The sequence below is a fragment of the Mucor mucedo genome (assembly GCF_025094135.1).
Source record: "Mucor mucedo strain NRRL 3635 chromosome Unknown EV154scaffold_62, whole genome shotgun sequence".
NCBI classification, from domain to species: domain Eukaryota; kingdom Fungi; phylum Mucoromycota; class Mucoromycetes; order Mucorales; family Mucoraceae; genus Mucor; species Mucor mucedo.
Window position 1 is genome coordinate 30,301 of NW_026252346.1, and position 14,489 is coordinate 44,789.

The 14,489-nt window shown below is 34.6% G+C and overlaps 2 protein-coding genes and 1 non-coding gene across 3 annotated transcripts; all 3 read right to left on the minus strand.

Annotated features, from left to right (window-relative positions):
- Positions 1 to 1,232: 1,232 nt before the first annotated feature.
- Positions 1,233 to 3,333, minus strand: EV154DRAFT_564848 (PHD-zinc-finger like domain-containing protein; the record flags this gene model as incomplete). Its single annotated transcript, XM_051605867.1, has 8 exons — positions 1,233 to 1,521; positions 1,624 to 1,736; positions 1,828 to 2,617; positions 2,682 to 2,746; positions 2,805 to 2,954; positions 3,019 to 3,098; positions 3,154 to 3,250; positions 3,319 to 3,333. 8 exons carry the CDS (start codon positions 3,331 to 3,333, stop codon positions 1,233 to 1,235), a joined length of 1,599 nt encoding a protein of 532 aa, XP_051456330.1.
- A 784-nt stretch (positions 3,334 to 4,117) lies between these two features.
- EV154DRAFT_265637 (uncharacterized protein) lies at positions 4,118 to 4,837 on the minus strand. Its single transcript, XM_051594677.1, has one exon. The coding sequence runs from the start codon at positions 4,762 to 4,764 to the stop codon at positions 4,309 to 4,311; it is 456 nt and encodes a 151-aa protein (XP_051456331.1). The 5' UTR covers positions 4,765 to 4,837; the 3' UTR covers positions 4,118 to 4,308.
- A 1,380-nt stretch (positions 4,838 to 6,217) lies between these two features.
- EV154DRAFT_t75 lies at positions 6,218 to 6,290 on the minus strand. Its single transcript has one exon. It is a non-coding gene; the product is annotated as a tRNA-Thr (tRNA).
- Positions 6,291 to 14,489: the final 8,199 nt, after the last annotated feature.

Sequence of the window (14,489 nt, forward strand, 5' to 3'; positions counted from 1 at the left end):
TCTTTTTATTGAAGCTCTCTTAGTTAAAAATGAGTTTACGTATATAAACCTCGGCTGCCGGAAGATTTGACAGCAACAACAACAACAGCTTCATTACGTAAGCGAAGGCTAAAAGCGTGCTAACTTTAAAAGGGTTAGTCCTTATAAAAGATGACTGCGGCATTAAACATTGCAAACGAAAGCCTGTGTATGCTAACAGACATTGAAAAGAACGTAATAATAAGGCAAGCTAATCTTTATATACCATTCGGATTCAATGAAACAAAAGAAACAAAAGGATATAAACTACGATTACAATTTATCCCTTTTGAAGGGATCACCATGGAAACATATCAGCAATAAAATCACACACATATTAAAAAATAAACTCAGCGGTTGATGTTAACTTTCTCGAGCCAATAATATGTGTAAAGTAGTGACTTGATATACCCCTTCACAAAAACCTCATGTCGCCCTCAGGGCACCTGTACTTAGTCAAAGGAGGCTACCATGTAAGTAATCTCGGAGATACTTCTGTCATCAGATTCAGTTATATCTACTATAACTCTGCCACCCAAAAAATTGGAAGTATTCTAACCAGGGATAATGATACAAATATATCTGTTACAATGGAGATTGTGTGATAATTTATCACTGATGTTTTGATGAGTATAGGCTTTGAAGCATTCCGTAGTACCATGTGAGGAATACACTAGTAAGTGTTGTTGGCACCATTATTTGATTTGAAAACATGAGAGTTTCCTGGTAGGTTAGTAACAATATTAATGATTTGTTGGTCGGTAAAAACAAGATTCCATAATTAGGAGTACGTTCAATTGGGATACTTTTGTTATTACTTGTTGCGCCCCATTTTAGAAAAAAGGAAATGTAGTGATTTCTGGTGTGCATGCATTCTTACACAGTCCATGCAAGTGAACATGGGCATATCAAAAAGCTGAAAATGGTGTTACACAGAAATAAACAAATGTTGATCGCAGAAATCTCACTTCTTGTGAAACCTAAAGCACAAATTCGAGGGGTCCTCATATTCTTTTTCATGCTGTTAAAATTGGGTGCGTGTGTGAATTTTTATTATTGTATCATTTTACAAAATAAAAAACTTTATACTTCTAAATAGTGTGTGTGTTTGGGGTGAGAGAGGTCTTTTAACTACTAAAAAAAAAAAAAAAAATGTTTATATACATTTATAAGAGAGAGAGAGAGGGAATAGTTATTTTTTAAAATAGCAAAGACTATTGATTCGTGTTGTTATGACCAACACTTTTAACGCATTCTTGAATTTGAATGCGTTCTTGCTCACGAATGGGACCTACGCGTCGCAAAATTGTTTGTAATTGAGCAACGTAACTTTCGACATGGTCGACATCGGGCGTTGTGCCTGCTGGCACAGGTACATTTAAAGCACTCAAAACTTCGGACACGGCTCTTTTGAACTCTGTTAAACGTCGATTCTCTTCCTTGACTCGTGCCAATTCTTCCTTCTCGACATTCATTGATTTCCAGTCCATCGGCTTTCTTTGTCTAATTATTTAAAAAAAAAAATTAAAAATAAAAAAAAAAAAAAAAACGTGTGTGATTAATTAAATTAAAAAAAAGCGGACTGTCTTTTTTTTTTTTGTTTACCCTGTATTCCGGATTTCATTTTCGAAAAATGAGGTGGTTGGAATAGCATTTGGTGTAGTGGGTTGGGGATGTTGAAGTGTTGTGTTATTAGAAGGCGCATTCCAGCGTTGAAGCTAAAATAAACTAAGGGAGTTAGTTGATATATAAACAAGATAATCCATGTTAATTTTCTTTCTTTTCTTTTTTCTTTTTTGCTTCTCTAACCTCGTCAATGGATTTAATAATGCCAGGGCCCGTTGGAAAGCGCTTTGTTAATGTGGGCGGTGTACTACCTGGTCTTGTACCAGTCATCGTATTATTATTAGAAGAAGAAGAGGCAAGGTGTGCTCTATTTGGCAACTTTTGTTTTGGTGTAACCAAGGGTGGAGGTGTGGCTGTAAGAGGTCTTCGGTCGTCTGATAATGAAGGTCTTAACTCCAAGGCAGACTTCTTTCTTTTCGCCTCTAATCTTTCTTTATAACTCGGTGTGACATGCATTGACGAGTGATTATTTATATTACTATGTGATGACTTATTTCCAAATAGATTGAATTTGGATTTTGCGGAAGAAGCTGTACCCATATCATCATCATCATCATCATCATCGTCATCGTCATCGTCGTTGCCATGGTTATCATTGTCCTGCTTATTATCATCGGAACTGTGTTGATCTTCTGGGAATAACGATTGTGGTGAAGCGCGTCTCTTGGAGGGAATCGCGGATACAGATTTAGTTTTATGAGTCTTTCGAATGATCTTTTGTCGTTCATCTTCCGATTCATCTTCTTCATCATCTTCTTCCTCTTCTTCCTCGTCGGAGTCTTCTTCTTCGTCATCTTCTTCGTCTTCCGAGTCATCTTCCGAATCATTTCTTCGAAGACGGCGTTTACCCTTGGGAGCTTTTTTACGATACCGAACTGTTAAATGATCACTACATTTTGCAATGAAATTAGCAGGGACAGAAGAAGAAGGCGGGATCACACTGTTATTGATGCCGCACGTAGCATGAAAGCGACTATCGATTGAGAGAACGTTTGAGAAAGTGTTGTAAAATAAACATGACAATTTTTTTTACTTACGTTGTACAATTTGGTTCTTCACAACGAATACAAACTCCCTTTTTCTGTGAACAGTAATGACAAGTCTAATAGATTTTAAAGGGATCAATAAACAATCAATCTATAGATGAGAGGGGTATTTACGTCTTTGTCTAGTAAAGTCTTTGTGACGGGATAGGGCTCAATTTCATTCTTGATGTTCTTGTTCCACATGGCACATACGACATGCATGTATTCTCCAGCAGTAGTTGTTTTCTTTACAGCACCTGTCTGAATAGGACAACAAACAATGATCTATATTACCAAAATGATCAGTTAAAAAAAAACTAAGTGAGAAATGCGTAGTTAGAAAACTTACTGTCGCTTTTTTTCTCTTTTTGTTTTCGCATCGCTGACAATACCAATCGTCTTCAGGCACCTCTTGCACATTGTAACAAACTAGAAAAGATCATTAAATAAAAAATGGAAAAAGGAGCACGAAATTAAACTTTACTTTTGTGCACAGGCAAATTACATCCTTTGCCGTCGCAAAAAATAATGGGGTTTTTAGTAGTGGATTTGTCACCTTCACAAATATTACATGCGTCCTGCTAGAATAAAAAAAAAAACAAATTAAATATAAATTAAATAATTAAATCATGGGCCTTTTAAGTTTTACTTCGTCGGCGGCCATTGCTATTCTTCTGTAAGACGGGAATGGGATTAATTTTTTTATTTATTTTTTTGCAGGATCAATATTACCTCCTATATATACGTCTGATAGTGTCTTAATCTAAATTATTTGAAAGAGTGACCGTAAAAAAAAAATGAGTACGATTATTCTTAATCTCTCTCTCTTTTATATCAACAAGATTCAAAAGCGCCAAAAAAATAGCGACTATTTAATTTATTACCCTTAAATTGAAAAAAAAAAAAAAAAAAAAAAAGATATATACTTTTTTTTTTTTAATGTACAAAAAAAGGTACGAAATGAAGAAAGAAAAAAAAAGATAGGTGGCGTTTCCCGTTTATTTTTTTGAATGATTTTTTTTTTTTATTTTTAAAGAAGCGCCTTCAGTCACAAGTGACGTAAGCCTGGCAAAAATAAAAAAAAATTGCATTGATAAATCCGTAGCATATATACAAGATCTCAAACCACAAAGGATACTCGATTATTGTGACTCGATCATATTTAGAGGAGCAGTAAGGGTGGTCCTTTTTCCGCAGCCATTTTTGTTTGTGAATTTTGTCTGACCCGTGGCTACGGTTGAGAGGTGATCCGGTCATGCACAAGAAGGGCTAGTTTCCCTTCTATTTTAAGATTTTGTCTTGGAAAATGCTAATATTCAAGTTTTATAAAAAGTAACATGACCCTTCCCAATGGAGTAGGTCTGTGTGTCTTTGTTGCGATTCTCATTTCGAGCAGTCTCATTTATCTACAGACAATAGCGTCTGATAAAAAAGAATTTAACTCTAGTAGTTCGTCTGTCTTGAGAATAGTTATTTTATGGTAACACTAGATTTGGAATGTTTGTGGTCACATATAAATGCACAGAAACTCTATTTTTATACATATATATATATTTTTATGGCGAAATATTAACAGTGAGTGAGGGTGGTGGGGAGGGGGGGGGGTAGGTAGGTAGGATAAAAAAAAAGGCTGATCTAATTAATAGAGTTGTGCTGTAATAGGAATTAGGTAGTCATTCATTGTATCATCCTCTTCTCCTTTCTCGTCGTCGTCATTGTGCCTGACATGGTTTGTTGATAATTTGGTGAAAAACAATGGGCCATCATCCGAGCAAACACTTGTATCAACCGTTAATTTTGGTTTCTTTTTCTTTTTATCTTTGGTCGAAGTAGGGGAATATTGTTCTTGTTCTGTCTCTGGACTGCTGGCTTCCGAATCACAAGGTGAAGTTGGTATTTCTAATGACAGCACAGGGCCTTTGGGTATAATATTGGGATTAATTCGATATTGAATTGGTGCTGAATAAATAGATCCACGGTCGTATTCTAGTGACGAATAAGTATTGATAATCACCGGTTGTTCCACATCAAATCTAACTTTCTTTTCGCCTCTTTTTCTCTTGTTTAAACATGATGGTTGGCTTAGATAAGACATTTCTGCTTCTTTTTTAAAAAAAATATACAATAAAAGAAAAAAGAATAAAATACTTTTCCGAGTTATATTTATACTTTCTTTAAATCTAAACTCAATTCAATGTTATAAATATAGCATCACTGTATTTATATTCACTCTTTCATATCACTCCCACCTGACATATATTTTTAAACCCGATCTAGACCTTTTGGCATTGACGTTTTTATTGAAGGTCGTTGTTCAAAACTAAAAAAAGGTTGTTGCTGGGTTTGTATTCCTTCTTTAATGCTTTATATTATGTATCAAGGTCTCCTAGAATTGTGTGCATGATATTCAACTCATTGATACGTCCAAGTACACGCAATCCAAAAGTACACATCGCAATTTGTGTATGCCATCGAATAAAGAAAAAAAAAGTTTATTTATACTCTGCTTTAAACCTTTTTCAAGTTATATGTGTAACGTTAATATTTTGGTTAGCCAATGTTGCTAACAATTACCGCCTCAATGATCCTATTTGATGGCTTTCTGTAATTAGTCGCGTCATCCGTTGCAATATATGAAATAAAAAGATCTACAAGTAGCCTCCCTTTCTTTAACATCAATTTCCCTTCGATTTATTTTTATGTCGAAAAATAAGAACAATCATAACAAATTGCCCAATCATTTTCCAGCTAGCCTGTACTTTTTCTTTTTCTTTTTTGAATCAGCCCGACAGTACACTGTCATAAATTTTACATCATTGTATTCCCTATTTTAGCTATACTGATTTACCCCCACCCCCTTGATGAGGCAATGTTATTTATTTTCTCTCGGCTCTGCAGCTTGTGGCTTTGCAATGATCAAGAAGGGGGAGGTTGAGTGCGTTGCATGATTTAGATATGACAATAACGTACTTTTTGGTATTAATCTAGAAAGAGGTGCATACACAAGGATAGGCGCTAACCAACTGTAAGCATACCAGTTTCAAATCGAGTTTCATTGAGAAATAAATATTGATTTGTTGATGATAACAAAAAAAAAGTTTTATGTTTACTTTCGATTAAATACAACTGTTGTCAAATCAAACAGGAATGAATGTTGGCGCCCTTTTTTATTATTTTTTTTTTGGTGAGAAATTTTTTTGATTATTTCTTGGCATTAATATAATATTAATAGAAGTTTGTTTTTGAACTACTTTTCAACATCATACGCATTAACTGCTGCCTAAAATCGCAAGAAGATCACAATTAAAAAATAACACACCTTATTTTATCAAAAGCGTGATTTAATACATCAATTACGTACGAAATATCCCCTTACTTTTACATCACCTTTCTCTTAAAAGATAATAAAGAATTAGATTATTTACATTTTTATTCAAGTAATCGTATGAAACTGAACTAAAAAAAAAAAAAAAAAAAAACGTTCCACAGAAATGACAGAAAAAATGCCATCAACGTCTGACGAAACACAAAAAATGTCGAAAAATGAATGCCTTCTATCAGAATTGAACTGATGACCTTCTGCTTACTAGGCAGACGCTCTGCCAACTGAGCCAAGAAGGCTTTTTTGATGATTTTGCTGCTTTTTATGCGCTGATATACCAAATGGCAAAATAATTTTTTTTGAAACTTCCAATTCTGAAGTACTTTCATAAATAAATGTGTTTACTCGTAACGTTTCTGAAATGCTTATAAAATTGTATTATAATGACATTTATTACAGTTTTAAAAAAAATGTGCTGAAAGGGTTCTAAAATTGACATTAGAAAAATTCAATTTTTTATTTAAAATGCTTGTACAATCTCCGAATTAATAGGGCTCATGGAGTTCACCGACTAGTCTGGCATCATAAAATATACTCTCTGTCATCAAAGCATTGAAATAATACCACAAATGGGTTCTGCCAATTAATTTTATAGAAACATATAAAATGTTGAAAATATCATTGTTTGTCACTGTAATATCCGATGTGTGTTGTTACTGGCTAGTGTTCGGAATGAAGATCGAAACTCTCGAGCGAGCTTCGATCGTGTTCCAGTCGAAGCTGTTGAGGATATCATAGATATAATAACAAAGTTAATTGTCACATCACATTATGGATGGATAATAAATATGTATAAAAGTTAATCATGAATCACGCATTACCACTTGTTCTCATCCTACCGTTGGAGTCTGTACACAGGGCACATCCCTGTGGCGAGTAAATACTTATTCTGCAAAAGCAATACAATCGAATGGGCCTGGACTAGTGTTCGAACTTTTCGAGCTTGCACCGATCTTGCGCCAGTTCGAACGAAGCTCGAACCGAGTTTTTGCACTCGAGCTTGCGCCACTTTTTTTGGGTTCGAGCGAGCTTCGATCGATGCTCGCTCGAAGCTCGCTCGGCTAAAATGTCGATAGTAGTCACTTTAAAGTTTAGGTCCTTGAAAGACTACAGATGGCATTTTCCCTTGATTTTAATCTTTTCTTCCCTTTACCATTTTTTTTTTTATTTATGCTCTAATAATTCCAATTAAAATGCTTTGGACTTTTATTTAATTGTACAACCAACAAACACATTTACCATAGAAAATAAAACAGTGTTGCACACTATACCCAACTAAGCCAATTTTTTACAGCAGCCATAATAACATGACGTAGCAGAATTAATTTAAACTTTCATGTTCAAAAATCCAAATGTATTATAATTATGGATGCAGTAATAGTTTGATTTAATTATCCGAATTTGGTGTTTATAATACTTAATATATGACTCTATCTACTAAATCTTCCATTTAATAATCCTAAATATAATTCTTATTGATACTGTTATATTAAATACTGATAATTTACTTTATGTACAGGCTTGATCTCATATCATCCTTCATACAAGTATAAGACATACATTTAAATTATAACATTGATATGAAAACATTTGAAGGTTACATCAGCCACATTGAGGTGCCACAGCTATCTGAATTAAGAACTACATTTTTCCCTGAATATTGTGCTACAAGACATGCACAGTTTAAGAATGAATGCTATTGTTATTGTTATGGACATCTCATTATGGCCTTTCTATATGGGATCATTACATTGGAGTATTATCTGGATGAATCTACCCACGACCGTCATCAGTACATCTGTGATCAATGTCTGAAATAATGTGTATATAAAGACCCCCTTTTATTTGTTTAATAAAGCCTAAGTTAATTTTTGCAAGTTTGATAATTTTCTTGTTTTTATTTATAAATCTACACCGATTTCCACAGACTCATGGGTTTCGGCCACGTAAGCTGAAACTAACACTAAGACTAATTAAGTAAGCCAAGACATTTTTAAATGCAAACCCATGTTATCTGAAAAGATATAGATACTCCCCCTTTTTATCGCCTTCCCCGTTCCATAATCAATTATTATTATTAAATACTTTGTAAACCGTTCTCCTTTTGTCTTTGTATAACTAGTAGGTATCTTCTGATATTATTGCTATTATATAATCCTAGCCACGTTCCTGAAACGCTTGTTAATTATAGTGGTGATGGGAACGCTTGTTAATCAAGGTATTGATGGGAACGCTTGTTAATCAAAGTATTGATGGGAACGCTTGTTGATCAGAGTGATGATTAATCAAAGTGGTGATCGAAACGCTTGTTAATTAAAGTGGGTCATCCTATAATAAGCGATGTGTTTTTTCGTTTTCGTTTTTTTATCTTTACCTCAATTTAGGCAAAAACACACACACACACACATACACACACACAGACACACAGACACAAACAAACTATGGAACACCATTTCGAAGAACGCAGAAATGCACTATACAATCTTTTCACTTCGTTTTGTGAAGGTAAAAAAGTTTAGTTGGGATGGGGGTGTGAATCGACAAAAAGGATGTGTGAGTATGGGAGAATACTGACAATTTATTTTTTGGGGGTGGCTGTAGATTTTGCCCATCATGCTCCTTCTACGATTACCAGAATGTTAATTGATAACGACTTTTTTTTTTCTGGCCTGGAGCCATTACCGGTGAACGAAGGCTATCTTTGCTTGAGCTATAACCAGTACAGAGTTCGAATGAGCCAAGTACCTCTTCCGGTCCGTTTTGGTAGGAATAACAGCAAAAAAAATCCATATAAAACATCTGGTATCTATACTAACATGAGAGGTGATTTAGTGAACGTCGTTGACGATGAGGAGGATAAACTTTTGGTGTCTCCCCCTCATCCTGCAGCTCCTTTCGTGGCTTTCCCCCTGTGGCTGAGGTTCTGCCTGTTCCCCCCCTCTGCTCCCCTTCCACGTGGCTCTGCTATCACCACCGCCCAACCCTGACTATTTTGCCCGTCAGTATGAAGGTAAGTTTGTCATCATGGTAATGGTTTTTCGATAAAAGTAACCCGCATCTAATGTTGTCTCTCTCTCTAGTTGGTGACCGTTTTCGACGTTTTCCTGGTGAAATTGTTCACGCAATCACCACCACCACGAATTCCATTTGCTTGCCCTTTGCTCGGGTCGCTAGAGGGCAGTTGGAGTTAAATACGGTAGTAAGGGAGTATATTTTTGTGCAAGGAAACATGACCGCTTCACAGGTTCGAAACCTTCTGCTGGCTTTGATCCTTTTTCTATTGAATGATGGGGTTCTCACCGTGCGCCAACTCGCTTGTAAGTTGTTCAAAGATGTTTTCAAAATCACCTTAACTTATCTATCTTTATCAAACAAAAATGTAGTGCTGCACTCACCCGACCCAACACGCTCTGAGCTGGAATCGATTCGACTGGCGTTAAAACTTGGAGCCTTTCTTGCTCTAATTGTAGAGGACGCAGGTCTGACGGCTTTGTTGTTGGTGGACTTGTTCCCTCCGTCCAAACTACAACGGGCAAGAGCAGCAGTCCTTGCGGACTATGGAAATTTTGTTGCAGGTTTAAACCTGCGTGATTTATTCGAAAGTCAACGGTTGCCTTTAGTTCTCGCTTTCGGTGTCGAAACATTGTGGGACTTCTACAATGAGTTTTTTTAAAAAACGTTTTTCTTTTTCTTTTTCCAACTTCTATCTCAATAAATAACAATTTTATTATCTTAACTTTCTGTAATTAACATCACTTTGACGTGCACTTTGTGTAATAAAAAGGACGAGCGAGTTCGAGCTATCGTATTTGCAATCGAGCCGAGCTTAAGAAACTTCGAGCGAGCTCGAGCTGCAAAAAAAACGCATTCGAGCGAGCTTCGACTGGAACACGATCGAAGCTCGCTCGAGAGTTTCGATCTTCATTCCGAACACTAGCCTGGACTATAGAATATTAATAGATCCTGAGCACAAATATTACTCTTGTCATTTGATGTTATAACTGTTGATCCCTCTGACTAATATTTATATACTCAGTATGGAAGGGCTAAATTTAAAGACATTTTGAATACATTTTTTGAATACATTTTGAGAATACATTTTTTAATACGTTTTTAATTATATTTTTTCGTCCATAATAAAGTGGTATCCAAGTTCTAACAGTATCACTTTTGGTTTATTTTTTATTTTGTTCTCCATGCAAAACAGAAGCTCGCTCGAATGCGTTTTTTTGCAGCTCGAGCTCGCTCAAAGTATCTTAAGCTCGGCTCGGTTGCAAATACGATTGTAGCAAAAGTAGGCTTAAAGAGGATAGTTTTGCAGAAAAAAAGGTAGAAAAAAACAATAGGATCAATTAGAATTCTTGTCAGAGTTTATTGATGTTAAAGTTAACTAAAGATTTAAGAAGAGGAAAAATAAAGAGTATTTATAATAAATGGAATGGACGAGGCTGAGGATACTACTCTTAACAATATGAGTATGCTATCAATAACAATATCTATATTGAACAATTAGTGCTACGCATAGTCAATAGAGAAATAATAACAATAACATGTCTTAAGTTTGGACATTGGTGTTACGATACCGTGACACTTTAAAATAGTGACCGGCTTTAGCGAATTCCTTTTTTATGCCTGATCATGATTTAGCTATCATTTATCAGTGATGATGAGATATGAATTTATTATATGTACAATCTATATGTGTGATTTAGCACAGATAGTATTGATTGACTTAAGACCATGTAATTATATAAATAAAGTGCCATGTTTCAGAAGATAGAAACAAGCCACTGCTTATTCCTTACCAGATTCAATCTTACCAGATTCAATCTCCCAGATGTTTGATATAAAAAGTGTCCTTCTTTTTGCGATGAATTTCTCTCCATAACTTTGATAAAGAATTATAGAGACTCATTTCTTATTACTTTTTTTTTATTCTGTTTTATCTATTATCATATTTCAAACATCACAATTTTATTAACTATTTTTGAGGTCCTTTTATAAGAAAAGGACCGATTGTTTTTTTTGCTGAGTGTTGGTAGAGTAACTCCATAGCTATACTAGACGTATCCTCAGAAGGGGCAATTGGACGCGGCTTTACAGAAGCAATGGGTGTTGTAGCAGCAATTCGAAATTTTTTTACTGCTTTCTTGCGACTCTTTTTTTGCATTATATTACTTGCGTTGTGGGACGACTTCATTAATTCTTTTTCGCGCTTACTTTGTCTTCTGGCGTCGAATCTTTGTGCGACGCGTCTGTCACTTCTGTTATTCAATTGAACGTCCAGTGTCGTAATTGAGAAGCTATAAACACTTGATATGTATAAGCTTCTCTCTTAAACAGATATTCATATGAGATTAAATCTCGGTACAATAATAATTGTACTGGTGACGTCCATCACAAAACCGTACAGTAGTCACTATAGTAAGCATCCGCAATAATTACAAAGAAGCTATTCCGGTGAATAAAGATCCTTCATTAGTGTCTCATCGATTTTATAAGACTTTATTTAAATTAACTATGAATACCGCTTATGCCACTTCCGGCATATGTGTGCTTTTTGAAATAAAATAATGAAGAATAGAAAGAAAAGAGCGAGAAAAAACATAAAAAAATATACTTTTTTTTTTACTCCCACGATAATGAACGCCTTCGCCCAGTTTTGTTTCAAAATACTTCTTTGGCCATTTTGGGCAAGAAACTTTAAATGAGTTTGAATTTTTAGATCCTTTTTAGCATGCGGTATAATTGTGATTGGCTGGCTTATGTAATCTATCAATAAACAGATGTGTTGGAGAAACGTTAATATTCCGTGATAAAGAAAGAGTTAAAACAGAAACAAAAAAATCTATGAGAAGAATGTATTTTAATCTGGCTTGATAATAATAATAATAATAATAATAATAATAAAGGAATTGACTAAAAGAAGTGCGAATACGATTATTTATGAAAAGAAAAATGAAAAAAGAGTATATCTGTTTATCTGTGCTTGCATAAACAGTTCAGGATCGAGAGATAGAGACAAACAATTTACGCCTTGTTTACGTTATTTTTAGGTATACATATGTCGATTCCGCTTGGCCAGATTTAGATATTCACTATAAGGCGTAGTTTCAAGAAGCTGAATCAATGGGTCTCGCTACTGTTAAACATCCATTTCTAAAGGCGTGTTTCTTTCAACAAGTTTTCTATTTTGGCCCCTTTCTAGTTTCACGTTGAGCTTCCGTTGCTTTATTGTCGGTTTATTGCGCTGTTAAAAGATAAGTCATATTTTCCTCCTCCTCTACAGATGGTCCCTTGTTATTACTACCAAGGAGATTACATAAACAAATAATTAAGTGCATAGTCATTTTTGTAACCCTGCTGTTACTTTTAAAACAAGACACCCCATACCGACATATAAAAAAAGGCTTTACATTTTTTGGCATAGAAACAGCGTGTAAGGGTAAAGTTTTATTGAAAGCTGTGCCTACCCTTGAATTGTTACTTTTAACATTACCATTTACGCGTGCATGACTCAAACAAGCAACATCAACATTTCTACTGTAAACACTCATGCTTTCCAACATAATCATTGGTCCAACATTTTACGTTAGGTATATACACCTGTAATTAATTCCATTGGACTTTAAACACTTTCTTTCAAACAGGACACAAAAAAGAGCATGTCTTGCAATGCCAAAATCTGTACATTCGCAAAATCTATTTTGGCTACATTTATTTTAATAGAAAAATAATAATAACAAAAGATAAGGCCCAGCTTCATGAATATATTCTACAGGTGTTTATATGCTACAACACAAAGTATGTTTAAGGTTTCCAGTATGCTTATGGTGTGTAAACTAGCTGCAGCATCCAGATTGCTTTGCAGGTTTGACAAACATAGTTTGTGGCAAATTCACGTTCATCCTTTCCTGTACAACTCCAGTATTTTAAACAACAGCCGAGTTGATTTATTGTCCGACGAAGTTGGAATTGATTGTGGGTATGTCAATAATTTTGACCACATAAAAATGAAAAATGAAAAAAATCGAACGGGGTATTTAATATGGGTGTAGCATCATTGGCATATGTTATTCTATAGTTTGGCTCCAGTTAAATACTGTATAATGGTACTTGTAAATTAGTTTATTTACGCTGAAATTTTACACGGTAGTTGGCACATAATATGGAGCATAAGGCGCGTCTTTTAAAAAAAGATGCCTGAACAAAGGCAGCAAAAAACTTATATCGGCAAGGTCTATTATCTTGCAACCTTAAAAGTTGAAGCTGATATGGCTTGAACGCAAAAATGCGGTTCTCAAATGCATACTTAGATGCTCCTATAATTGCGCATTCTGACATATTATGCGGCACTAATAGCCTGATTTACTGATTTGATCCGAACTTAACGCAGTTATCATAGTTACCATTTCTAAAGCTTGGTTCTGGTAGCTTTTTTAAATCCGTTACTAAGATTGTGGCATCCGTAGCATATTAAAACTTCCATAAAATATTTGTGATTACATTTCTTAAGTTTGAAGAAATCCGTTTTTCAGTAAAAATTTACGCACTAAAAAATCCAATAACTGTTAGAATGAACAAAGTCAGATGATCCAATTTTAAAATTCATCGCCTCATTTATGTCGATTCTTTCTTTATACTACTGAAAAAGTTATACGACTTAGAAGCAAATGAGATAAATCTAACTATTACCATCCTCCAATTGCTACTTCTAAAGATACGCACGGAAAAAGTATAATTGATATTTAGCCTTCGATTTGAGCATAAATAACAAGAAAGACTACAAAGTTGCACATTGAACGCAAGAAAAAAGACACTCATACTAATAATGTAAAAAGTTATAATCCTTAATAAAAAAAGAAAAAAATTGATGTGTTCATCTGTACAAGACCATTAGATCTATAACTTTGAAAATTATTTCATATGATCAAACATGAAAAAAACTTACACACGACTTTCTGGTTGGATGCATGTTTATAATTTATGACATGTCTGTCCATTTTGTTTCACTATATATACAGCTCCTGGGAACATTATTATTGCACTTTGAGCGTATCATAATTTAATATTGTTATAAAATTTATAAACATAAGCGCCATATGCTACTCAAAAATATATTTAAAACTCGTGTTCAACTCAGACACCATTAGAACAGAGTTGTACGAACGATTCATGTCACGCTGAAAACGAACCCATTCCAATAGATTATAGAAAAAGGGGCAGAGAAGAGTGCTTCATTTCCTAAAACAATTTTTGTTGTGAGAATAGATTTTTTCTTCTTTTTTGCGTTGAGTTCATATATTGCGCTATAATACGTTAATGATGTCGTACCATTCATAAAAACCAGGGTGATACATGTTGCCAGTGTGGCATGAGTGTGGCAATTTTAATTCATTTGTAAAATCAAAGCTTAAGATCTTTTTTGTAATATGTAT